Genomic DNA, 27,247 nt, shown 5'->3' with positions numbered 1-27,247 from the left:
GGAGTAAGCACAGAACTTTCTTCCTGCCTGGTTGATGAGCAAACTGTGATAGCACCTGTAAATTGGTGAGAACAACCACCAGCTGTTTATGTAAGATTTTTTTGGAAAGGGTTTGAAGTACGAGCTTTTAAAAAAGGGAACGTGGGGTGATACCTCAAAGCATATGTGCCTCCTCATGAGTATTTTTTAAGGAGTCCAAAACTGTGTACCAAAACAAATATTCTTAAATTCAGAATATTCTGCTACTCTATGAGCCCCTTCTCAGCTATCACTGTCTGAATGCCACCTAAGCACTGACTTACAGAGTTCTTCTCTGCCTCTCCCAGCAGAACTCTACAGTCCAGCCACTCAGGACTGTCCTCTAGGCAGCAGCAGCTTCCTCAGAGATTCACCCCTTCCCTGGCCAGGTGCCTCCTGTAGGTTTCTAGCTCAGCTATCCTCAGGTATTCTGGATTGCATGTTCTTTTAAATGGCTTTAAAAAAAAATTCATAACTGATTTTTTTTGTTTAATCTTTTGGGAGAACTCAAAGAGTAAAATGCTGAATTTTTCTTTTTCTTGCTTCACCAATTTTTAATGGAAAGAAACCAAGATCCAGGCTGGCAAAAGAACCTCTGTGTAATATAGGGGGAGAGTAATCTCTCAAACAAAGTGCAGCTAGTCAACTGGGTATCTGAGGTTGCACAGATCCTTAGGTTTGGATCCATTAAGTTACTTCGATATCTACAGTTTTTCAACTGTGTTTGCACAATAGTGCCTCTGTCTATACAGAAATGAAATGTGTTGAATGCTATTTGAAGTCAAATGCGTGATAAGAATGTGCTAAACATAACATTCAATTCAGCACAAAGCCCTTTGTGTGGTATTTTAGTACATACAGCTTTCACCCTGAAAATGGAAGATCTGTATTCTAGGCCACTCTTTCTAAGGAAATCCAGACCTGAAATTCCCATGCAAGTTTCCTAACTGATTGACTGTCGTCTAGCCTTCATGAACACATTATACACGTCTTTTTGTAGGACTGTATGAAATCAAGAATGTGAGATTTTGAAACTAGAAAGAAAGCCAGCAATCACAGAGTCATGGCAGCACTCCCTTCAAGCCAAGAAGTTCTACTTTATGCTAACTGTATGCATAGTCATGGGATCAGGTGCTAGAAATCAGGATGCCTGCCTTTGCAGTAAATGCCTTGTTATGAGATTATAGTGTCAAGTTTTTCTTTCTAGTTTTCTGTCAAAGACTCTGTGAATCTCACCTTTTCATTACAAATAACAGAACTGAAAGAATTGAGCTTGGCTTTTTTTGTGATATTGCTTTTTCTAACAAGTAATCAAAATTAAAACTCAGAAATTTCTAAAAAGAAACTTCATGAATTTTAAGTGCTACAATATTTACTTTACAGCAATATAGAAAGAAAAGTCACTGCTTCTATAATTCTAGCTTGTATTCACTTAGAATATGCTGTTTAATTATTTTTTTTAATTTCCTTTTTCCACTTTAGATCAAAGTGCTTGTAAACTTTTTGGGTATCTCTGTGGATTAGTGGCACTGAGTGTAATTTCTAGTTGGCGTTTTAAATACTATTTGGTATGGAATAACAAAAAAATGCCACTGTTGTGGTTTTTGCTGTTGACTTCAGTGGAAATGTTTGTCCTTGTGCATTATTCTTACAAAGCAATTGTTAGACATTATAAAGTGATGGATAGAATACAAAAGACAAGATAGCTAGAGTGAGATGACAACTATTTTTCTACATATTTTAGTGTTTGCAAGATTATATATAAAAGAAAAAGTAGAACTAAATCTTCGATGCTACAGTGCTAAACTGAAAGCACACTGCACTGTGTGGATTGACCTTTCATAGAACTCATCGGGTAGACTTGGGCTGGTCAGTGAGTTCTGCAGCAGACCCTACAGTATGGAAATATAAATCTTTGTTCAGCTGAGGAACAGAGCTTTCCATGACTTTCTGTGGACTAACTCTCATATATAAAAAATACAGAGATAGATTTTAGAGACATGCATTAATCACTACTTTAAAGCCCTCTGCAAGCTTTAACTTAATTTGACGCAGTGTATTTGAAATATCTGTACTTGTTTTGGACCAATTTTTAGGTTCATGTTAATAAAAAATACATATAAATAAATAAATAAATCTATGCCTGCTTAAATGTGAGGTAATCTGACAGGTAGAACCAGTATTAGATCGTGTTTTTGAAAGGTCTTGAAGTACACCACATAGGGAAGACACAGGAACAGGCTTGTCCAACAGTGATAAGAGGGTAGGTAAGTGACAGAGACTATGCTTAAAGTAAAATGTCTTTGCCGAGGAACAAGTAAGGGCATTGTTGTTTATGGTTTTAAAGGATCTAAAGTACTTCTAGCTTATAGATTAAACCCTTCTAAAAAGACCACAGGAGAGCTCTAGCAATGAAGGATATTTTGTCACGTAATCAACCTTCACGTGTTTCTTAACTTTGCCGAGGTTCCAGTTAATGCATAGTTCACATCAAGAGTCCACTTTGTTAAACACAATGGAAATGTGTAGAGATTCTTGTAATTGTATAGGCTTCAGTGAAATCATTTAACCTGCTGTAGAAATCATGGTGATTGCTTTCATTCAGCTAGAACAGAAAAAGTAAAAATGCCTCTTTTCAGCGTTTTTACTGCCATCTAGCGTTTGTAAAGTCTGCATCGGTAAATAGTAAATTCAGGTTTGTTGAATAGAATTAAAACTGTGACATGTGAGACATCTTTTAGAAAACAATAGGAATGTTTATGTGGTTTTTGTTTAGCATTTGAATCAATTTAAGTGCACGTCAAAACAATTATTTGATGTAATTGTACATACACTTGATGTGGCTAATTAAGATGATTATTAAAAGGTTACCAGGCTTGTAGCCTGTTATTGCAGTTACTGTGTACATGCCTCTTAGCTCTTACAGAAAGTAGGCGTAAATTGAGATAGTACCTCTTTTAATAACAGTTCTCCATAAGCTTAGTTGTAATTTCCATAAATTTTATCATCATATATGTAATGTCACTTACATCTGTTTATAATTTAACTAACACTCAATGAAGCAGAATCTTAGTTCAATTGACCTATCAGGAGAAGAAAAAAGTTAATTAATTTAAGAATGAAAAACTAAATACTTCTGAGTAATCATCTTATTTAAATGGAATGCACAAAGTAATAGGGACACTGTCATCTTAGTATCTGGATACCTTGAGGACTGAGATAAACTCTTTGAGGAATTGCACCTGCTGATAAATCTGCCTTATTGTTTGTATGATTTTACAGTACAGCATATGAACCACTTTACCTTTATAAAAAGGTGGTGGTAATAATAACAACAACAACAACTGTATTGATAGGAATTAGTGCAAAAGTACCATAGTAGATAATAAATTGATACTAAAAAACCTTTGTTACATTTATTGATATAATGATTAATAGCAATATTAACAGCAGAAATATATTTGACATTGATATTTTCTTTCCTCTTGACAGAGCAGTTGGTGCTCTTTCAGACAGCAAGGTTTTTGTAGACAATCTCCTGAAAGGAAAAAGAGTGGATTTATCTTTTCAAGGAATTGATCACTTCAGAAATCAAGTTGGATTTGTGAATTTGGCAGAAAATGATCATACAACACTACTTAAAGAAATAGCAGGTACAACTTGTCAATCTAGTTTAAGTGTTTTAAAGACTTCTTGACAAACTAAATGAGAATGGAGCACAAAGATAAGTTGGTGCTAATTTAGTCAATATTAATTTACCTTTAACAACTGTAAATGCTACATAATTAATTTCCTAGCCTACTTTGCATAGTTCAGAAGGATGTTAATGAATTACAGACAGTACTGTTCTCTGATAACTTTTTATTTAGTATATGTAAAAATCATAGTGCAAATTTGTAAATGGGATATAAAGACTCCATGCTACCTTGTTTTGGTCCTATTTTTTATCTGTCTATGAGTCTATACTTAAAGTATGTTGTTTACAGATATTTAATACAAATTCTCAAAGAACAGTACTGTCTGTAATTCACTGGTGTCCTTTAAAACTATCCCAGCAATTCCAACTATTCCTTGGAAAGACTCTTTAAAAGAGTTTTTCAGTATTGATGAATTATCTTTTGTGCTCTGAGGAATGTGAGGTCACACCATTTTTTAATAGCGCAATAACCCATATAGGACATTCTGCAGAGTCGCAAAGACTGCTACTATCATGCTACCTCTTTGCAGTCCAGTACAGAGGGAAAAATTGAAAAGGTTTTTATTAATACAGTGTTTCCTTTAGCAATTAAATAGTTTCATTTCTGAAGTGCAGCTGGTTTGACCTTTTACAAAAACCTCAGTTTAATTTATTAAGGAATCACTGTTTTGGTACTTCAAGATTATGTATGGCTTCTGCTATGTTCTAAGGTGAATTTTGATTTCATGTGTTATTTTGTGTTGGACATGAATGAAGGAGAAATACTGATAACACAGGCAATTGAAAACAGATGAAGTTAAATTAGCTTCTAAATGGTAGGACACCATTTAGTTCCACAAATAATACAGAAAATTTTTTGATAATAATAACATCTGCATGTGGTCATTGCATGTCTGCTAATACCAGTGTAAATGTAGGTTTGCCAGAGACAAAAGTCCAGGAAAAGCACAGCTAATGTGAACCTTCTGTTTGTTCTGATTTGCTAGTTACTTCCCAAAAATCCACTAAAAGACATTAGCATAATTTAATTATCTATCCAGGAGTAATGCTAAATTGTTCTGACAAAGGTTTGAGGAGTATTTTAATAACTCTTTGTCAAAACCTTTTTAGAAATCATGTGCTTACAGTGACATATACACTTACAGGACTTTTTAGAAAACTCTTTTTCTTATGCTTTGCTACACCACAGAATATTTGAAGGACTGTTGTGGTTTAGTCCCAGCTGGCAGCTCAGCCCCACACAGCCACTCACTCACTCTTTGCTGGCCATTTTGGGGAGAGAATCGGAAGAGTAAAAGTGACAAAACTCATGGGTTGACATAAAGATAGTTTAATAGGGAAAGCGAAAGCCATGCACTCAAGTAGAGCAAAACAAGGAGTTCATTCACCACTTCCCATGGGCAGGCACATATTCAGCTGTCTCCAGGAAAGCAGGGCTCCATCAAGCCTAAGAGTGACTTGGGAAGACAAATGCCATCCTCCCTCCTTCTTCTTTCCCCAGCTCTATATATGCTGAGGATGACACCATACACCATACGGTGTGGAATATCTCTGTGCTCACATGGGGTTAGCTGTCCTGGCTGTCCCCTCCCAGCTCCTTGTGCACCTCCTGCTTTCTTGCTGGAGGGGTGGGCTGAGAAGCAGGAAAAGCCTTGGCTCTGTGCGAGCACTGCTCAGGAGTAACTAAAACATACCTGAACTATCAACCCTCTGTTCAGCACAAGTCCAAAAAATAACCCTATACTAGCTACGATGAAGAAAATTACCCCAGCCAAAACCAGCACAAGTACTAAGTGAATTTGGAAAAGGTAATGAATTGCTTTGTTTTGATCTTTATTTTGATAACTATATTGTAAATGCTGCTTGAAGCTGATAAAAGTGGATAAGTGAATCCTGGTTTTTACCTGCAGGATTTGCAGATTTTGATTTTATGGATTAATGATGCATGTTATGGTCTGACCATGAGAGGGAGCTTGTATTTCATGAACAGAAAAATTACTCTTCTGTTTATACATACAAATATTTCATTTGCTTTTGGTCCTTTGTTTTTAAGAAATGTTGATTTGTTGGCTTAAATATTTTAATAGTTAAGACTGCAGTGTAGTACAACAGTCAGGTTGACACACAGTACAACTAACTTACTAATTTTCTTTAACTTTAGTTGTGTATAAATGACATTTCGTCTAATCTCTCTGAATTGATTTCCTAACAGTCCACACTAGAGAGAGAGAGAGAAATGGAAAGTGAGTCATACTGCCCATCTTCTTCTCTAGATACATTACAGCTTTACTCAAGCATAAACTTACATTGCCACCATACCAAAGCAATCTGACTCCTTTCTGCAGCCACATGGTGAATTCAGCTGTGGTAAAATTAACGTTTTTACCTTTGCCAGCTAATTTTTAGCCTATTCAGTTTGCCCATGCAGTTTACTGTATAGCTACATAACTCTTGACATGAAAGATGGGAGCAGTGGCAGGCACTGGGCTGGAGAGGAACAGTCTATTTTGACAAGGACGATAGTTTATGTGCTTCTTTAAAGATTGTGAAACCACACATTTAGTATCCATTTGAGGGTGAATTACATTGCCCTCACTTCAGATAGCCTAGGGAAATAGTTTAATTCAGTTAATTTAGTTCACTTTAGTTACAGATGGCTGAAGCTACGATAAATGAATTTTGCCTCTTGTCAGCTGCTCTTAGGTCATTTCAGATGATGAAAAAATTGGAAACTCAAAGGTATTGTAATTTTCCATTAGAACAACTGATTTGTACAAAGCGAGCAAAAAGGTGATAGTCCAAATTGCTGCTGTTTAGTTAGGTGGGACTGGAAGTATGATTCTCTGAAATCATACTGAAAACAAGGGCAGCAAATGCTTTTAGATCTTAATCTACATTCTTTCTATTCTGATAAATAGCTCATTAAAATGAAGCAATATGCTTATTGTGGTTTAAAAGAAGGTACTCTCACCCACTTCTTTTTGTGATCATAACAAATTTATGGGAAGTATTAGAATGGATTGAAGCCAGTAAAAGAAGCAAGTTTTATTAGGAAGCTCTACTTACGCTTCTATTTCAGTTTTGGACTTTGCCTTCACATTCTCACTGTCTTGTAAGACTTACCATATGTACTGACGTATGTGCACAAAGTAGGGATTGCTTGGCCCAGCTGCTCCATGGATCCTACTTTATGAACGAACTCATCTTTCTTCTGTATGTGTATGTGGTGATGGAGAGAAACAGAACAACCTGCACATACTCCTGATGAGTGCTTGAAATAACAGTATGGCTTGCTGATACATGGCAGTGGTTTGGGACAGTGACAGCTCACTGTAGAAAAGCCTAACTAATACATAACCAAGGAGCAGTGGAGGAACTATTGGGAAATTGGCTTGACTCTGGCTTACCTTTTGGCCCATCGCTTAAAAAACCCTAAGAACTCAAGAATTTTAATGTGGCTTAACATGGCAGTTCTAATTTTAAGTTGTCTGTGCTCAGCTATTCTTCATTTCCAAGCGTAAAATAAAAAAAAAAAATTCAATAAAAAGCCAGAATACTTTTTCTAAATTATAAACCTTTTAATTGAAGGAACGTGGTTTTGAGACAAGCAGAAATTAATAGTCTGGAAGTAAACATACATACATAGCAGGTTTCTGTATTTAATGAAATCTTGGGAAAGAAGATGGCCATTTGTATTATGGAATATGGCTCCATATGCAATTTTACTATCAATTGTTCTATATTGATGTAGCTGTTGAATTTTTGATCTTTTCCCATGTAAAGTGGCTCTGAGTAAGCTTCATATATCACATTTCCATTCTAATTATGGGGAGAGAGTTGTCTAATGGATTCAGCTGCATCCAATGTAAGAGGCAGATGACATTCAGTAATTTTGACATTATAAAATGAGGTACAAAATGGTATTACAGAGTACTTCAAACTGCATGAAAGGCAGTCTGAAAGCTGTCCAAAAATTTGTTCCAGGAAGTCATTGAGCTTGTAAAAATAGCTTTAACATTTCTAGGGTATACTTTGAAGCTGCAAACATCAGTCAGCCTGAGGCTAATAAAGGAAAACATAGATTTCGTTTGATTTTTCAGTCTAAGTAGTAATGATAATGTCTGGAGGAAAAATGGAGGATACTCATTTGTCAAGACCCTTGGGCATCATCTGTCTATTTTTCTCATCACTGGCCTCTAAATTTCTTTCAGTTTAGGCAATCCCCATCATAAACTTTAACTTTTATGTATCTGCCAGTTGACAAATCCACTTTTATGCTATCTCATAAGCCAAGAACTTTCTCTTGCCCACAGCATCCATGCGTCCTTCCCAGTTTCTGTTAAATCCCTTCTTGTAGCCACTTCTTCAAAGAGCTTCATGGATTTTAATAGCATTACATTATCTTGTAACTTTACTGTGCTCTCAGGAAAACATCTGTCTTTATTTCTTTTTTTCCCCTCCACTTACTCAGATTTCTTTCTATTTTCATTTGTTTTGAAGAAGGAAACAGTGTTAATTATGTTCGTAAGTTACCTTACCCAGTAAAATGTCACTCTTTCTGTGCATGTCAAATTCTGCAAAACTGGGGCTATCTGTAGTCCCAGCAAGCCCAATGTCTTGAGGCTGTGATGTTCAATATGTCTATGCCACAACAAAGCTGTGTGAGAAGCCTGATGCCCGTGAGAACATGTGTAGACACACATCTACACACACGTAAATCTGTTAAATTTAAAGCTGCAGTCTCTGCGTGCTTTTCTGCTCTGACCCAGGTTTTCATTGGTATTTTTGATTAGAATTGCCAGGTATGAAAGAGCAGTTTGGAAAGATAAATAGAACACATATTGAACAAAGCTATTTAGCACAAAACGAAGACAGGGAGGGCTGTGGTTGCTGTTCAGCAGTGTAAAGTGTAGGTGCCCAGCTGTCCCACCCAATTCCCACACAGTCACAGCACTGTGTGATCGGTCTGCCCTGATGAGATCCCTGGGTTCATAGTCCTGTGATCAGGGGCACATTGGCAAACCTCTGCTCTGATACTAAGCTCTTACTGGACTTAGGAGGGGACACCTGGAGAGGTGCAAATCTTCATCAGCACAGATCCTAATTGCAGAGTGTGAGATAAGACTGCATGGCCTCAGATGTGATGGCAGAAAAAAATGGAGGTTTCAGAGGGGGGAAAAAAAAGACTACCATGCACAAGACTGAGCCACAATATCACATGGTAGCGTAAACCTGGGTCTGATAAGATTTACCCCTTGCTGGAACATCAACATCAATGGATCCCCAAATTGTGCTGTTCAGAGAACAGATACAGGAGCCAGAAAGCTTAGTGGGGATCCAATGTAAATTTAGAAATGTCTGCCACAGACAAAATTTAAAATAATACAAGTAGGTCAGCGGTACTTGTGTTGTTTGCTTCCCAGTGTGATGCTGTTTCTTCCAGGTGGGAGAAAAAGGACTGTTGAACTATCAAGCAAAAAAAATACTTAAATGAACATACATTGTTAAGTTAAGGGCTGATTATATATATGTGATAGGATTTAAAATTTTTCCCCCTATTTTGATTTTGTTTGTATGAGTCAGCAAGACCTACACCTAGTGAAAAACTGGAAGTTGTACTTGCAAAGAACAAAATGGTTTTGCAGTTTTTCTGTTTTTCACTAATAGAAATATTCTTATTTTCCAGTATTATTTTTACTACAGGTTTTTCCAATTCTATCTAAACCATTTTTTGAATAGAAATTTTTCATGTTGGAAGTATTTAATCTAAAAAAAACCACAGAACATAATTCAAAAGTTACACTGAAATTTATTTCCAAGAAATTAAACATTACATTGGGCAGATGAACTGGGAAATAGTAAACTAGGTCAGTGTTGTAGAGTTGCTTTGGCCTGGACTGTAAACAGATAAAAGTGTACATTAAAAGTAGGAAATTAGCTTAGAAGGCAAAAGTAAAGCTTTAAAACCCAAACAAAAATCATCAGCATACCTGATACATTCTCTAATGCTGGCATGTAAATCCAGTGCCAAAACTTAAGAGCTTTCACTTCCAAATTTCCTCTGTTCTGAGTGGGAGATTACCCAAATACAGATAATAGAATTCCCCACAGAATAGTGTTTTTGAATAGAGAATTCTTTTACATACTCAGAGTTTTCCTGAAGTTTCCCACACTTCCAGTGAGAGTGACTCCTGAACAGTGCTAATGTTGAGTTCCTATTTTGATAGCAAAATTGGACAGCATGAACAGCTTTCTAATTGCCATTATTTAACTGATATTAACTACAAATATAGGACCATTTTCACATGCAATAATATATACCTCTGAAGAAATAATTATGTGCCTTTGAAATTAAGTAGAAATCTCCCTGCTTTTTGGTACTCATCATCTTGTTTCTTTCATGTGAAGGGGCCATGACTAAAATTACATTTGAAAACACATTTTAAGCATTGTATTATGTAATATCTTTGTACTTACACACTTTTCTCCTCATCAGAGACTATGAAGATGATATTTCAAGAAAAGGGGATCATGACAGGAGAAGAAAGAGCTTTTAAACCACATCTGACCTTCATGAAGTTGTCAAAATCAACAGAGCTATGTAAGCAGGTGAGCTCACATTTCACACATCTCAGCAGCAATCTAGAAAGTTTAATTTGGAGATGGACAAAGTATTGTTTATGCTATAGCATCATACTTTCTACTTTGTAAGCATCTGAAGAGGTAAGACTTTAAAATACTTGGTTTTTAAAGAAATAATTAATGTATCTACTGTATAACCAGTAGTCCTGTACTGTAATTTACCACTCTTCATATTCTCGGTGCAGTAATATCATGGTCTGTTTTCTGTTGGGAAATTAGACAAGACCAAAGGATAAAAGTACTTGTTCAGAGTCACAGAATTCCCATTAGGGGGTAGATTGTATGCATATGGTTTGTTTGCAGAGTTTTGTTACTGTATAGGGGAAAATTAGCAAATAAACAGTGGAATTTCTGTTTGGATTATGCATAGTAGGCAGACTGTTAGTTTTCTCTACTAAATATACTTTGGTGAATTTCAGAGTAATGAGGAAAAACTATATTAATATATCTTCTATATTCTCTCTTGCAGGTAGTTATTTCTTGCCTATTTATTAGATTTTTTGACAAAATACACAAATGCATGAAAATAGGATATAACTGTGATTAAAATACATAGAAGCAAAACTAGTGTACCTATTTTTAATTTCATACTAATTTAACTAAGACTGTATTATTTAACACAAGGTATATGTGCATAGATTTTTTTTTTACTGACATTGTATAGAATGTTTTATGTGATCCTTTAACATTGACTGGGAAAATAACTTTCAGAAAAAATATTTTAAGTAAGAATTAAAGTACATAATACTAATCTTTTACGTTGATTTTTTCCTTAATAGTGGGCATTAAAAAATACTTTAAAATTTAATTAGAAATATCCCTAAAAATGCTGAAGGTGCATGTTTTAATTAAGTAGTATTTTGAAATCAGTAAAAAGAAGGTAGGGAGATTTGAGATACATCAAGAAAATTTGAGGATATGTGTACTTGCTCTAAAACAGAAATAAGGAACTATTCACAGGATGCAGGTGGTATATGATAGATATTAAATTTGTAAACTCACAGAACCATTTGCTTATATTGACAGCTCGGTTTTTAAAATGCTAATTTAAAAATCCACAGATCTTCTAGAATATCAGTGGTTCAGTGATTTAACTGGTTAAAACATCTGAGACAATCAGGGTGGGGGTTTTGCTATTCTGTTTTTTTTATTGGTTTTGTTTGTTTCATTTACATTTATCTAGCTTCCATGAAATATTAGCTAGGATGCATCCTTTCTGTGTTCTGATATTCACTGCTGCTGACAGAACCAGGTCAATGTCATTCCCAATCATCTTCCTGAACCCTCCATAATGCTGGATAATGCATATGATCTACTGTATAGAAAGATACTATGTATTAAAAATCTGTACATTTTTCTCTGTCAATTCAGTGTCAGGCATAAGCATCAGTCTTTACTATAATTTTTTCTTTCATTGTGTTCATACATTTAGTTAGATAGTTTTATGCATTTAGAGAAAACTAAATAAAAATATGAATCATAAAAGGAATAATTATTTTGCAGTACATTTGAATACAATGTGTAATTGCATTTTTAGATCATATAACAATATGAAAAGCAAGAAAAGGAAACTGGATGAAGGTTACATGAGCAAGCTTATAAAAGAAAAAATAGTACTAAAGTGGTTGAGTATAGTTCTCAGCCATGGCTTTATAACGGTATTAATTTAATTTTTAAATGTAAGCTTCCTTATTTGAAATAATACTCTGTTAACTCACCCTCCTCTCAGTGACATCTGAATTCCACCAAAGTTGTATTTTTGGAAAAAAAAATAGGTTTTTTAAACCTTAATATAACTGCAGGCATTTTGAAATGCATATATTCTGAAGAGATTTTAACTTTCCCAAAGTTAAAAATTATATTTACAAAGCAAAGAGTTTGAGAATTTAGAACTAGTGAAGATCTCAAGAAATCAGTTTTTCACTTTGAAGGCACATCATTAAGCTAAAAATGGTAAATCTAAAAAACTTGGAAACATATTAATAAAGGATAAAAGTGTGAAATAAAGTGGATTAGAAAAGAGCTATCTGGTTTACTGTACCCCCTTCAGCTTCTCAGAATAAAGGACTTATTCACCTACTCAGAAGTGGGACCAACTCACTTTTCATGCTTAGTTGGACATTTCTCAGATTAGATGTGCCACTGAAAACTTCCCCAAAATCAGGAGGTATAGTGTGCTTCTAGATGTCCTTGTGGAAGGAGACAAAGGATTTACTTGCACATGTTTAGCTATTTCCAGAATTATTTGAATGATAAGAATCTTGGGTTAGTATAGTTATCTTCTATGCAAAGAACCTAATGAAGCATAATAAAAGAAGAAACTGACGTTTTGCATTTGAAGATAATGTTTCTATTCCTGCTTCCCTCACTTGCCTGCTAAGTTGCCACCAGTCAGTGACAAGCCCTGTGTTTTTCATTTGTACAGATTCCTGTTTATTGCAGGGTGTGTTGAGAGGCACACTTCATAAGTGCTGTATGACGTTTGGAGGTCCTTTGATACCTAGTACTGCCAGAACTGCAAATACTGTGGAATGAATTTCATAAGAAGATGACTGACAGCTAAATTGCTCTGATGGCATCTGTTTAATTAGTGCAGAGTATATCCCTATCCTAGACAGTGGTTGTCAACAAAAAAAGCCAGAAATATAAATTATGAATCTTTTGTATATTATATTCTTTTGTACGGTGTATCTTTAGGATGCTGTATGTATAGTTGGTAAAAGAGAATATGTTAGTGAAAAACACGTTTGTATATTCTACACTTGCGAGCACTGTACAAGGCCTGATTCACTGTTGCCATTCACTTCAGTGCTAACATCATCAAGATACCAGACATTATGCAGACAGTATTATTTTGATTGCCCTGGAAATAGCATTAAATGCATGATTCAGTAATTTATTATTGTATTTTTTAATGTAAATTATGTTAAACTTCTGTCTCTTTCCAGTTTCATACAGAAATAACATAAGGTACTTATTTTGTAATAATAATATTAATAATAGTTCATCATCAAGGAGGAAATTCCACACTGAAACAAAGCCAAAGCAGTGTCTCCAATTTCAGATCTTTTTGATGTGCGCTGACATTCATCTTTTTGCTATCTTCAGCCAGATATACCAGATAACATGTTAAATATTTATAATTATGAAGGGATTTAATTTCTTTTCATGTAAATTTTCTCTCAGTTTATGTGACATTAATATGTTCGGCTTCTTGAAATGGCATATAAATGAGAGATGTAGTATGTCTTTTATTAGCCATTATGTAAGTGGTTAGAGCAAGTTTTAGCAGACAGTAAGCTATGTAATGTCTCCTCTGTCTTATTTACATGAGGAATCTCAGGCACTCCGGCTGCAGGAAAGGTTATTACTTTGATATTATTTAGATAGGGCTCTTGTGTCATTAATTTGTTAATGAATTTTTCTTGCATATGTGTACATAAAATACTGTGTTCAATAAAGATCTTCTGCACGACAAGAGCAGTGAAACGGAATCCTCCCTTTGTGGTATTAATCCTCAAATGTTAATAATTGAATATAGAATAGAAAATGTGAATTTCTCTCTTACATTCCTAGATTTGTAATTTTGCGTTTATTTATACCCATGTGGCATAGACACATAGTTTTATCATACAGGACCTTAAAGAAGAGAGCATTTCTCAGTAAAACCAAGGCACTCCTTTTTATCAGTCCCCACTGATTCTGACCACCAGCATTCTTTTTATAATGAATCCTGGTATCTCTGGCATTTTGGACAGAAAAGCTGGTATAAGAAAAGCTGCAGAGCCATTAAATCCCTTTGTATTTCCATTTATCAGCCTCTATGTCAGTGGTTTGTATTGTGACAACTATTACCTGCTGATACAAGAGTCTGAAGCACATATTTATTTGGAATCTTTGATGTTGAGCCTAAAATGGCTGCAATCATCACTTTGGCACAATATGAAACAATAAACACTTTCATAGTCTTCTAAGACCAGTAGAAATGTGTTGTGATTTTTCTACAGTATATTTTTTAATTGGAGGTTCCAACAAAAGGGCAGAAAATTCACAAACTGGGTGACCCAACAGCTGGGAGACGTTCTTAAAATTCTTCTTCTCTTCGTACACTTATATGGTACACCATATTGCAGGGATATATAAGTACTTGGTTTAAACAACAAGAAGAAGGAAGGACATAGCTACAAACAGTTTGTTACAAGCTACATGTCCTGTGAGGTGTTTCATCATAGTGATCATTCTTTAAAGTACCAAACTCTCCATGGTAGATATGATGCACTCTCTGCATTTACACATATCCTTGCTACAGGACTGAGGCTGCAGAAGGCAGCACTTCTTTAGACATGAACTCTTCCAAGTCCACTTGGGGATCGTCAAGGTCTATGCAAAGAAACTTTTCCACAACAGACTTGCATTTTTCCATCCTATCGCCTTTGGAAGGATGATCAAGACGTTTGATAGGTTTTCCATTGCGAATCAGTTCTGATACTTCCACTCCTCTTTCAATAATTTTGGCTGGCATTCCTGCTAATGCAGCAATGGTGGCAGCATGACTAATGGTGGACATACCCTGTTTGATCTGATAGAAAAATATCAACTCCTCTCCATCCTGGTGGGTCTCCATGGTCAGGTACTCCAGAAGAGGTGTGTCAGGCAGGAGTTCTAGCTGCATTAAACTGTGAAAGTTAGTGGAGACAAGGACCTGTGGACACTGTGTTCCTTGTCTGATCCAGTACCTCAGGACAGCAGCCAGAAGGGACAGGCCATCCAGTGTGTTGGTCCCTTTACCAAACTCATCAATAAGTACCAGGGACCTCTCTGTGGCATTGTTTACAGCCTTGGCAACCTGGTTAAGATCAATCATGAATGTGGAGAGCCCTACAGAAACCGATTCCCTACTGTGGATTCTTGTGTAAATCCCATCAATTACTCCAATCTCTGCCTCTGCTGCAGGGACATAACTGCCGATCAGAGCCATGAACACTATAAGACCTACTTGCTTTAAGTAAACACTCTTTCCAGAGGAGTTTGGCCCTGTGATGATCTTTATTCGTCTGGTAGCCTCGCCGCTGTCCACAGGATTGGCCACAAAAGTCTTTGCACATAGTTCCATGAGTGGATGTCTTCCATCCTTGATGTGGAAGCCGTGGCGATGAGTAAAGCGAGGTCGGCAATAGGCATTCTCCCGGGCCATCGCTGCCAAGGCTAGCAGTACATCCAGGTGTGCGGTGTACTCAATCACACTGTTAAGTACTTCAGACTTCTCCAAGATCCTTGTCTGCAGCTGGTGCATGATGAGTGTTTCCTGGTCTCTGATCTCACAGTGCAAGTCACCCAGCAGGCTGTCTAACTCCTTGGTTCGGGCACTTCTGTAGTGCAGTTTATCCTCTGACAAGAACATGAAGTCCAAGCCTTCAAGTTCAAAGTCACTCTTCTCCACCATATTTGGTAGGCGTGGAATGGACAGAAGGAACCCAATCAAAGGAATGTAGATCACACAACAGGAGGTAATCCGATTGTCCAAAGTCTCCAGTTCTTTTCGTGCCACTTCTGTAAGGAAGTCTGACAGTCCCATCAGCTTTCGTTTCTTTTCATCGATATTGGCGTCTACATTAGGTCTAACAGTGAAGCGGTTCTCTGAGAGGCTGCCCTCAAAGTCTACCACTTTGCTAATTAGATTAGCAATGTAGTGCAGATCATCAGTGAAGACACGTGAAATAGTCTGAAAAAGTTCAATAGTATTGGGCAGAGAGCGACACGTGTCTCTAAGGCACACTGCATTGTACGCTGTCTTATACAGTGCTTGCCAGTCACTAACTTTTGTGTTGGAAAGAGTCATTCTCTTTAAAATAAGAGGCACATTTTTAATATTCTTGAGGCAGTTTTGAAGAGTGAGGACTGTTTCATGGTTCTGAGCCAGCAGGAAGAAGTTGATAACATCTAGCCGTTTGTTCAACTCTGTCACGTTCCGGGTAGGCCGTGTGAGCCACAGCCTCAGCAGTTTTTCTCCCCATTTGCATCTGCAACGGTTTAAAATTCCGTATAAGCTAAATCCTTCTTTTAGTCCACTGGATAGCTTGTACACAGAAGGATGGATATCACTTTTAAATATCTGCAGCACACAGTAAGTGTCTTGGTCCATATTCACAGTATCTGACAGCACAAATTTTTTAAAGGCCAAAATAGGAACTGCTATACTGCTGTCTTCGAGCTCAACTCCAACCCTTCTCCTGTCTAGAAACTTAAGGAGGCCCCCTAAGGCTCGTATCATGAGTGGACTCTCGAAAGGGATGATTGAGGACAAATAGAGAATTTTCTCTGTTGCAGTCATATGAGATGGGATAAATGGAAATTGCCTAGATAGGATCCGTTGCTTGGTGACTTCTAAACCAAAATCTATGTTAGGAAACAGGACAATTTCTGGTTTTCCCGTGTCTTTATCACCAGCAGTAGCTGTTAGGTTGGTCAGGAATTTGGCAATATTCTGGTCCTGTTTTGCACTGGTCACTATGCATTGAGGGTTAAGTTCCCCAATCACTTTTTGCAGTAGCTTGAGGTCTTCATTATCGGGTATCTCAGGCATGAAGTAGACTGAGCAATCTTCTGTATCATAGTAAGTAATTGCCAGCTGCCCTGCATACCACAAAACAGACATATGTATCTCCGAGCTCTCTTGCTCCTCTTGCTCGGGCCCAAGCGGCGGTGGCAAGGCACAGCTCGTGGCTGATGTGGCACTCATTCTGTTGGCAAGAGGTATTTTTATTCTCAACTCATCCAAAAGGTCCTGAGAAGTAACTTTGATTGACAACAGGAGGTTAACACTCACTCTTCCAACCCTGAAGAAACTAAGATGCTACCAGGAGTTAACTATAACCATTCAAGTGAAAAGATGCAGCCAGTAACTACAGCCACCGTCTGTTTCCAAGGAAGGTGTAACAGAACTAAGTAGCAGCATTTGTTTTACAGTTTTTCTTTGCGTCCTTTATTTTTTTTAAGTATCTATGTATGCCCTGGTACCCATAAATACAGTAATGTACACGGACATGTATATCCATGTACAAAATCATCCTCCCTCAGAGGTTTGTGACACACACCTGCACTGACCATGGCTCCTCTTAGCAGTGCAGCCCCACAGCCTGGCCATCATTTCAGGGTCCCAGCCCCATATTTACACTGCACCATCACGCAGTACCAGTTTCTATACAAGCACTTAAGGGATCAGATATACCAATCCCTGTCAGCACCTCACTTCCAATCCATTCCCACCTCTTTGCTCTGTACTCACCCTCCTCACCACAGACGGGCAGCTCCCCTTGGCTGCTGCGCCTCCCTGCAGCCCAAAAGTGTTCGGCTGACCTCTTTCCCTTCCTCTCCGGGCAGGAGCTCGGCGCTCCACCGGGAGGGCCCGTCAGAAGGGCCGGAGCCTCCTCCGCAGCCGGGCCGCGCCCACAGCGGCCCTGTCTCGGCTGGCGGCCCTGGCGGCTCGGCCGCCCCGCGGGGAGCGACCCTCGGCCGCCTGCGGGTCCCGCCTGGAGGGAGCACCCCAGTGGTGTGCTGGCTTGTGGGGTCTGGCACACGGAGCCCGGAGCTGCTTGCGTCTCTGCTACCTGCGCTGTCACCACTGGAGCCTTCCTGCCCCTGGTCCCAAGGCTGACTGTGGCAGCAGCCAGGGGGACTGCATGGGGTTCAGCTGTGGGCTGGGGATGGCAGGCTGCACCTTCCCAGAGACACAGGGAGAAAAACCAGATATGGCAGGACTGCCAAAGGCTAGCTCCCTGGTGCCCTGCCAGTCCTTCAAGAGCTCCTCATGCCGTGCCTCTCCAGGCCCGTGTTACACAGCCATGTCCTTTACAGGCATTATCCATTACTGTGCTTCCTCGAGAGGCAGATGTCTTCCTCCTCCCATTCCAGCACCAAACGCTTCAAAGTGGCCTCTCAAGTACTCTTGTTTCTCACCTCCCCCATTACAGCTTATCTTTATAATCAGCATGTGTTCTATTCCCATGTGGTAACAACTTTTCACTTGCACCTCTACTGCTCCAGACCCTTTCAGTTAAGAAATGAGCCATGACCTTCCTGTGCACCTGCATTGCTTCATCCTTTCACATCTCACTGCAAGCAGCACTCCAGAAATTGTTCCAGTTACTAAATATATCATAGTTTTCCCAGGGCTGCTTTTCCAAATACCTTTCAGTAGTGCATCACAAGCACAACTCAGTTCCTGAGCATTCAACATTTGATTCACATCTTACCAATCTGTCTTTGACAAGCAACATCCCAACCTCTTGTAAATGCTATTTTTTTTGTTGGAGCATGAAGTTGTGATTTTTATGTTTTCTTCATTTCATTCCAGAAGTACTCAAGGCTTCACATTTTGACAAATGTTCTCCTGGCTGAAAAGGTCTTTTTTTTTATTTCTAATTGATGTCTAACTGTATTTCCAAGAACTGTCAGCCAAAAATCAAGGAATGATGATTTAATTTCGGAATAACCTTGGTACATAAGGACTAGTTTAGCCATAGAATATACAATTTTAGGTAACGACTGTGAGGATGGAATAAAGGTAGACTTCACGGAGATGTAGGCTCCCGAATTTCCACTTCCTGAAATGAAAAGCATCCACCACTAGATGTCATCATTTCGGAGATTAAGGAAATGAAAAAACATTTTGACCTTCACTAAAGTAGACTTTACTTTTCACACTGATGGGCTGCTGAGAAACCACACACAGGCAAACGTGGACTTTGCAGCTGTTGGGCATGTAAAGCCGAGGGTCCAGGATGCTGGCAGGTTGACTCTGCAAATGCAGGGTGTGTGCAGGGGGAGAGGTTGGGGAAGAACACAAAAGAGGAGTAGACAGTATGGACTGCAAAAGGGGCTAGTCCTGTTTAAAATGAGCCTGGTGGGTGCACTTGTCTGACATTGCCAGGGGCAAATGTCTGTATCCTCCCCACACTGTGTGTGTGAGGAGTGTAGGTGTTCACTGCCAAACCTCAAGCAGAGACAGCCAGTATGTGGGAGACCCGTGGGCTCAGTAAGAGCCTGGTAATCTGGGCAGGGATGCCAGGTGGACAGAGGGGACATGACGGTGCTTCAGGAATGCCCACATGTGAACATGGAGAGAAAGTCATGTGTGTCCTGCACTGCTGAGCTTCTGTCCCTGCCAGGAGCCACCTGCACTTGTGTGTCCTGTGAGCCCCATGTGCGGGTGCTGGTGAAGGCAGTGGCATCCATGTAGCCAGCAATGTCCATGTCCTTTGAGCATGAGTGTTTCTGGGAGGTGAAAGCAGCAGGTACATCCATCAAAGACTGGGACTCCACACACTCAACTGGGGTCCAGCAGCTGGGCAATAGGAAGCACTGGGCTGGGGCTGCTAGAGGCTCCTAACATTCCTTATCATGGAGTAATGATATTTAAATAGCAAACAGCATTATTGGGAGGTAGATTGAAGGAGAAAAGACTGAATTTCTACAGAGATCCTATATTTTGATTGACAGTGGAATGGAATGAGGACCCCTAAACTCCTAAAATAACTACTGAAATGATGTTTTCTGAAAATAGCTTAATAGAATATTTATGTTCCGCTTCATGTATCAACTGCATACTGATTTCAATATTATAAATCACAGTAAGTTTTTAGATTTACTGAGGTTAAAAAGTCCAGTGCTAATAAAATACAACCATTTTTTCCTGTGTGCTGATTTTAATGACTCAGAAAACTGCCCTTGACAACCATTTGAGATTCTTCCTTGTTGTAGCATGCCCAGTGATGATAGCAAGAATAATTTCCAGTTACATGTTCCATGAACACTGTTGCAAACCATTTGAAGTTAAAGCAGTTGTAGTATTGTGTATGTTTTTGTTTCCTACAGGTCTAAAGATGAAATGATGGAAAGGAGAACTAATGACATTTTTATTTCATTTAGTTCTGAAGTAGACAGTGCTTCCCTAAAGCAGAAGATTTGGCATATGATTATTTCTGTATTCTTTTTTGGATCTTGAAGTAGTTTTCCATCCTAATTATACTTATGGCTAAAATGAAAACTATAGAAATTAAATATGAAAATTCAGTCTCCAAGTAGAATGCCTAATTGAATTTTATGTTGCTTTTTTAAAGGTGAAGAAAATTGACTCTAGTCTGTATGAAGATTTCAAAAACCATTATTTTGGAGATGAGATCTTGCACCGCTTTGATCTTTGCTCCATGTTGAAAAAAAAGCAACCAAATGGTTACTACTACTGTGAATCCTCTATTGTTTTTGGTAAGTACATCTTAATTTTCTTCTGATGAGTTGTGTCTCTGAGTTATATGTGCAAAAAGCCATTTTTTTCTGGAGTGTGTGTTAGGCAATTCTTGTAATATCCATGGAGTTTGACAGAAGTCTCTCCCTCAGCCTTGGCTCTGCCGGAACTCTGTGCTCTTGCAGGTTCTTGCTGGCAGCTAAAAGTTTCTGTTCAATTATCCATCTCCAGAATCCCATTAAATTTCTCATCCTAAAATGATTGTTTAAGATAAGTGAGATGTCTCACTCTCCAGAGTTGCTCATCTGTCTGTTGACTTTAAAGACAGGCTGCGTGACTAAGTCAGATTAGACACAGTACTTACAGATGATTAAAGCTGGGTGAAATGTCTCTGGTTTGGCAGAGATGTGACCCTACTTGGACTACATTCATAAACAGTGAGAATTTCAGTGGTACCACAGATTTGATAATAACTCTTCAGGATACCATTAGACTTTCAACATTGTAGAAACACCTTGCTAGATTATTGCAATGTTATAAATCACAGTTGTGTCTTTGTGTTTTGTCTTAACAGAAATACCACTGTTAGAAGTTAGTGCTGGTTTCAGGACTACGTGTAGGGCTTTGGTGACAATTTGGTTTCTCCCTTGTGGTGACTTCTTTTTCTGTGCTGCAGTGCTGCTGCTGGAAGTGCTTACTGGTCTTGAGGATTGTTTTGAGGACTTTTAATTAATACTTACACAATACTTTAAACGTCAGGCACTTCACAAATCTAGTTGCTGTTAATGTTTTTGGCTGTGCTTAGGGTCACCTTTCTTTAGCTTAGGTAAATTGTTACAAAAAAATCAAAAGCAGTACAGAGGAAAAAAGGGTAGGATATAGCAAAACTATTGCAAAATCCAGATCAGTTAAAATCAAAATGAGATATCTTTACACATATTTATTTATCTATCTATATATCTGTCTTATATTTATTACCTTGTGTTATGCATGTCTCATGTTTATCTTTGTGTATATAGCTATATATATAATGTCTTCTGTACATGTTTGTACATTTAAATATTACTTGTATGCATCCAAATGCCTCAGAGAGAGAAATTACAAGATCATTTAACATGGTATAAAAATTTTGATTTGGGTGAAATTGAAGCTGCACTATTTACAAATATTCTTCAGACTATTTTGGAATATATGTCTGATTAAGGAATTCAGTATATAACTCAATAAAAAAAAATCTGTTTAGGAGTATATTTGGTAGATATGGACAATGTTTTTCCCAAACATTTGTTGAAATCTCTCTTCTTGAACTTACCTTGTTACTGACATCTCAGATTGCTAAAATGAGACAGTCTTTCAGCAGTCTTTTGAATGTGAGTCCCATTAAATGGTTTACAACAGCAGTCAATCAACCAGTATTCAAAGCAAGAATCAGATGCTTGTTTGGCTTTAACTCAATCCCAGTATGACAATGCATAAAGAATTTATGTGTCATTTTCACAGTCCAAACAGAACTCTGCTTTGAATTATTTTTACATGAGCACTACATCTGACTTTCTCTAGCCGTAGAAAGAATGGATGTTCTTCACTGATATTAGATTAAGAAAGTGCACTGTTATTATCCCCATTTTTCTCAGTTCTATATGGATTTAGATGCATCTTGGTGAAATACCTGCATTTAATTTCTTGGTTTTGTACACGTTAATATATATTTATTTAAAGTCAACAGGTGAAGGAAAACAGCTATATTGGAATAGAGTTTAAATTACTTACTTTTTAATTTCAGAGAAGAAGAAATTGTATTTTAATGAACTTTGAAACACTAATTTTAAAGTGGTTTAAAATGTGATTTGAATAGGGTTTTTAGTAATTATAGTTGCTAGGACATTAAAACAAGGGTGTTAATGTGGTTCTACTAATACATCAAAAATAGTGAAATTGGAAAACTACTTAATACAGACAAAACTCTGTATCCAGCTCTAGTTCTTCTTACATGTACATGTACACAAGCAGTTGTCTTTTCCTTGAAGTACACAGAAATTACAGAAACAGAATTTACTTGTTACCTAGAGTTTGGTCAGAGTTGAGATTTTTGCATTTAATATGATGAAAAGATCTAAAAGGGGATCAGAATTAATGTTAGAAATCCATTCACAGCAAAGACTTGCTTACTACCATGTCCTGGCAGCCAGGAGGGCCAAATGTGTCCTGAGGGGCATCAGGCACAGCATCCCCAGCTGGGCAAGGGAGGGGATTGTCCTGCTCTGCTCTGCACTGGGGCAGCCTCACCTCGAGTCCTGTGTGCAGATTTTGGTGCCACAGTGTAAGAAAGATGTGAAGCCATTATACAGTGTCCAGAGGAGGGCCACAAAGATGGTGAAAGGCCTTGAGGGGAAGCGACATGATGAGTGACTGAGGGCACTTGGTCTGCTCAGCCTGGAGAAGACTGAGAGGAGACCTCATTGCAGTTACAACTTCCTTGTGAGGGGAAGCAGAGGGGCAGGAGTCAATCTCTTGTCTCTGTTGCCCAGTGCCAGGACTTGAGGAAACGGCATGAAGCTGAGTCAGAGGAGGTTTAGGTTGGATAGCAGGAAAAGGTTTTTCACCCAGAGGATATTTGGGCACTGGAACAGGCTTCCCAGGGAAGTGGTGACAGCACCAAGCCTGACAGAGTTCAAGAAGCATTTGGACAATGTTCTCAGGCACATGGTGTCTTGGGGTGTCCTGAGCAGGGCCAGGAGTTGGACTCGGTGATCCTGATGGGTCCCTTCCAACTCAGCATATTCTATGATTCCATGGCTAATAAGTGCCACAACGCATATCAGCTGCACATTTATTTAAAAGTATGTTTAAAAATACGGGAACCAAAAGAGATTGATATGAATAAAAGGCAGAAGTAAAACACCTGCTGAACTGCATCAGTATGCACCTCAGGTAATCAGGCTTTGACCAGATGTTACAGAGCAGCATCCACTAACTTCAGCAGTTCCTACATCTGCGCCAGAAGTTTTCTCTATCTGTGTGCCAGCCCCATGGGGTGTGTGTTCAGGAGTTAAAAATTGATGTGACAGTGAAGGTAGTGTTGAAGCTTTGTCTTCAAACTTGTGTTCAGTTTGCTATTTAAAGCAAACAAAACAGCAAGCCAAACAAAGTGTCCTTCTTTGGACCACCCACCTCATGGCAGCTGTTGTATGTCACCTCAAATCCCAAAGAAGACAAGTGAATGCTGGAATGAATTGAGCTTTTCAATGTATACTCCTTCACCTGAATGATTGGTCAGTTTTTGATACCGTGGTAAAGATGTTCAATAGACCCTCTGACTGTCAGAGGGAGCATTATGTAAATCTTATGTCAAATATACCTTTAGCATTAAGTGTATCACTTAAATATTTTCAGGATCCATTAATGAAGATTTTTGTAGACTTGTTTCAAATAAAGTTGGTTTATAGTATTATAATGTAAAACGAGATTATATACACATTAAAGAAAGTTATCACATGCCAAGCTGTTTTCTGTGATGTTTCTTCTGAGTGGCTTGTAAGAAGTTTATACATCAGACTTCCCCTGTGCTACATCTGAGGTAGAAGAACTTCAAGAAGTCTGTTGCTTGGTGGAAACCACCCAGCACGTTACTGTTACTTTCTGCACAGCCAAAATTCATAGTCTGGAGTGTGGGCCAAGCTGGAGGTTAAAGTACCCTTACAGCCCCCCTTAATCCTTGCAATCTAGCAGTAGCAATATGGAAAATGAAATATCAGACTACAAATGTCTATTTTATCTGCATAAAAACATAATAATATGGTAAAAGGTAATGCTTCTTTCTGCTCATAATACTTCAAACAGATGCATTTTTAAGTAGCAGAACATTAGTGGATTGATTTGCTTTTCAGTGGAACTTTTTACAAGTTTGGTGTCCCATCTGACTTTGTTACAAAGGTCATTCTACAGTCTTGCAGAGATGGGAGACACCTGCAGAAAGTCATTCTTCCCATTCTAAAAGGAGTATCTAAGACAGGCAGGATCTGAACGGTATCTATGAAAGGCAAGTTGTGAGTCTAAGATACACTGTTAATTTGTTAATTAGCTTGCTTGTTAATTCTATATATATGTATATATAAATATACAAGTTTTCAACTAAATGGTAAAAATATGCATTGTATCTGCAGTCTTTAAGTTTCTGAGGGAGATCAATAACACTGTGCACAGAACATGTTAAAAAAAAATTCTTGCCAATTGCTGGTGTTAGGCTATTTAAACCATTTAAGTAACATTTTAGTTACCTTAGTAAGCTTGATTAGGACTTAGTAGTGCAATTTACGCTTCCACATTACATTTTATAATGCTAGCCAGGCAGCTGCTCAACACCCATGTCTCAAACAAAGAATAAGACACTTCTGATGGTACATTGTATATGAGCCCTCCAGACTGAAGATAAGTTTGTCTGCAGTAGTTTTGGGAATACCCACAGAGACGAAAGAATTACAGAAGAAAGAACAGGAGAAAGACTCATCTGTACCTGAAACAGAAAATAGATATGATAATGTCACTCTATGAACTCCAAATAATACTGAGAAGAAACAGAAGACTGAAAATAAAGGAATTGGAAACTAATTGGTAGTTGGAGAGATTGTCAACATCCCTCAGTCTGCTCTTGATAAAAATGCACTTACAGTGTCAAACATACAGTAGCATTTCGCCTTCATCATCAAGGAAGAAAACATTTCAATACAGTATGCAATTTGAAGTTTTTCCAGTTTGTCTGAAAGCTTTTTATGGTGGCACTGTCTTAAATGGAGGAAAGACTGCCATTTGTTTCCTGTAGATGCTCTCCTGCTTCTCCGTTTACTGGTGGTTTGACCTTAACGTGGTTGAATTTATTTGTACAGCAATTGAGCATTTTCTCACATTGGGAACAGCAGTGGTAACCAAGTAAATGCTGGTTTAATGTCCAGATTCTACACCCAGCAAAATTACATGTGTTATGTGTTAGTTTCTTTTCACCCTCCTTCTTAATTGCATGACAGTGAAACGCTTTTTCTAAAATAACGATACAATTTTTAGTTTTATCTGTTATATGCCTTTCTTTCCTCTTTGCCTGTAATTTCAAAATACCCCTAGGTTTGCTTCTTTCACATCTAAATTTTCTTTGCTTGATAGTCTATTTGTAGCTTCTACTTTCTCCACCCTATTAAGTTGTGAGTAACTGTTTTTGAGTTTCTTGCATATTTGTGGCACTTCTCCCAAATTGTAATTAATTATATGGTAGTCATACTGCTTCTGGGTAAAAATGTCTTGGGTGTTTTCCCAGGGGCTGTTTCTTAACATTTAAAATTAGTAATTAAATCACTGTTTGTGTTGAGTTTATCCAGAACTGCTGCAGTCTTTTGCATGCAGTGTGCTGAATAAGTATTTGCCTGGATAAAAAGCAACAGGTATTATGTGCTAATCAGTAAAGTCTTTCCCTAAAGCCCTGTTTCTCAGCTGACACATGTGGTAGAATATTGACTTATAAAAATGTTTCTTTTAAACATGGCAGAGAAAAATTTACATTTTGGTTATTAACCTAGAAGCCAGGCTCTTTGTGGACACTGACTAGAAAGTAGCAATCCAGTGGTTTCTTGCAAACATCAAATAGTTTTCTATTTCCACGTGAGAACGGAGTGGTCCCCTATTGATTCCTTTTCACTGCTCTTGCGTTAGAACTGGATGGATGGACTCTAGCAATAAATCTCATCTTGTATTGCTACACTGGGCAGTTGCTTCTGTATTTGGTAATTTTCTGCTATTGAAACGTTGATCATTAGTATTGCATTTTTCATCATGAGATTGCATTTTTATATTAATTTTGTCATACCAGTTACAACATAAAAGCTGTATGAATACTTGCTGTGTCTGGATAACGAGAGCAGGCTAATTAAGAGGGAAGTAACCAATATGGTTTGAAAATGGAAGTTTTCATTTCAGAATAATATTTCATTGTTCTGAGGCAAATTCTAATATTTGAGCTTTAATGTTGGCAAATGTATGACAAACTCTTCATGAGACAGTGACAGGGAGCTTCAAAGACAGGAACACGTGTTTAGAATTTAATCATTTATCTCGTAGTACTGAGAACAAGCAAAAAACCTCCTCATCACTTTCTGTGATAATGAGATTTTATTTATTGTATTTGATTATGAGATTTGCTTTATTGTACTGGGTAATTTTTGCTACACTCTTTTTAAAATATCGTAATGCAAATGTGTTCAAAAGACTATTTTCCTTTGTTTTTCAACAAAAAAGTATTTGAAGTAGTGATGTGTTTTTGTGCCAGAGCTGTTACCAGTAGTTGAAAAGAAGTCACAATAGGATTTTCCAAAATGATTTTCAAATATATGTGCAAACAATGGGATAAAACTGGTAAAGTAAGTCTAAAAAGCACAAAAGCCTATTTGACACCAGAAAGATTGTGGTTCCTGACTAAAAATTTAGTTGAGTATATGAAAAAAGTGGAATTGATTTTTCACAACATAACAGAGTATGCGATAAAATACAATTTAATAACATCCAGCAGGTTTTTTAGTGTCTTAAGTATTTATGCTTTAAAGATATTTTCCCCAGCAGACTTTGGTGGTCGAACAACTAATTTATTTCCAAATTTAATATATTAA

The 27,247-nt window shown here is 37.8% G+C and overlaps 2 protein-coding genes across 4 annotated transcripts in view; one reads left to right on the top strand and one right to left on the bottom strand.

Annotated features, from left to right (window-relative positions):
* The window catches only part of AKAP7 (A-kinase anchoring protein 7), an 85,675-nt gene that overhangs the window by 15,824 nt on the left and 42,604 nt on the right, over positions 1-27,247 (top strand). For 2 of the 3 annotated variants that reach the window (XM_039569177.1, XM_039569176.1), the window contains exons 5-7: positions 3,511-3,671; positions 10,212-10,324; positions 20,476-20,620. In XM_039569177.1, the coding sequence (XP_039425111.1) occupies positions 3,511-3,671; positions 10,212-10,324; positions 20,476-20,620 (419 nt within the window). Of the gene's footprint in view, positions 1-3,510; positions 3,672-10,211; positions 10,325-20,475; positions 20,621-21,174; positions 23,025-27,247 lie in introns of those variants that run through there. The other variant, XM_039569178.1, reaches the window with a different exon arrangement.
* MSH5 (mutS homolog 5) lies at positions 14,094-17,217 on the bottom strand. Its single transcript, XM_019290328.3, has one exon. The coding sequence runs from the start codon at positions 17,094-17,096 to the stop codon at positions 14,661-14,663; it is 2,436 nt and encodes an 811-aa protein (XP_019145873.3). The 5' UTR covers positions 17,097-17,217; the 3' UTR covers positions 14,094-14,660.

Source organism: Corvus cornix, chromosome 3 (genome assembly GCF_000738735.6).
Source record: "Corvus cornix cornix isolate S_Up_H32 chromosome 3, ASM73873v5, whole genome shotgun sequence".
NCBI classification, from domain to species: domain Eukaryota; kingdom Metazoa; phylum Chordata; class Aves; order Passeriformes; family Corvidae; genus Corvus; species Corvus cornix.
Note: the sequence above shows the minus strand (reverse complement) of the source record. Positions and strands in the feature narration are given on the sequence as shown.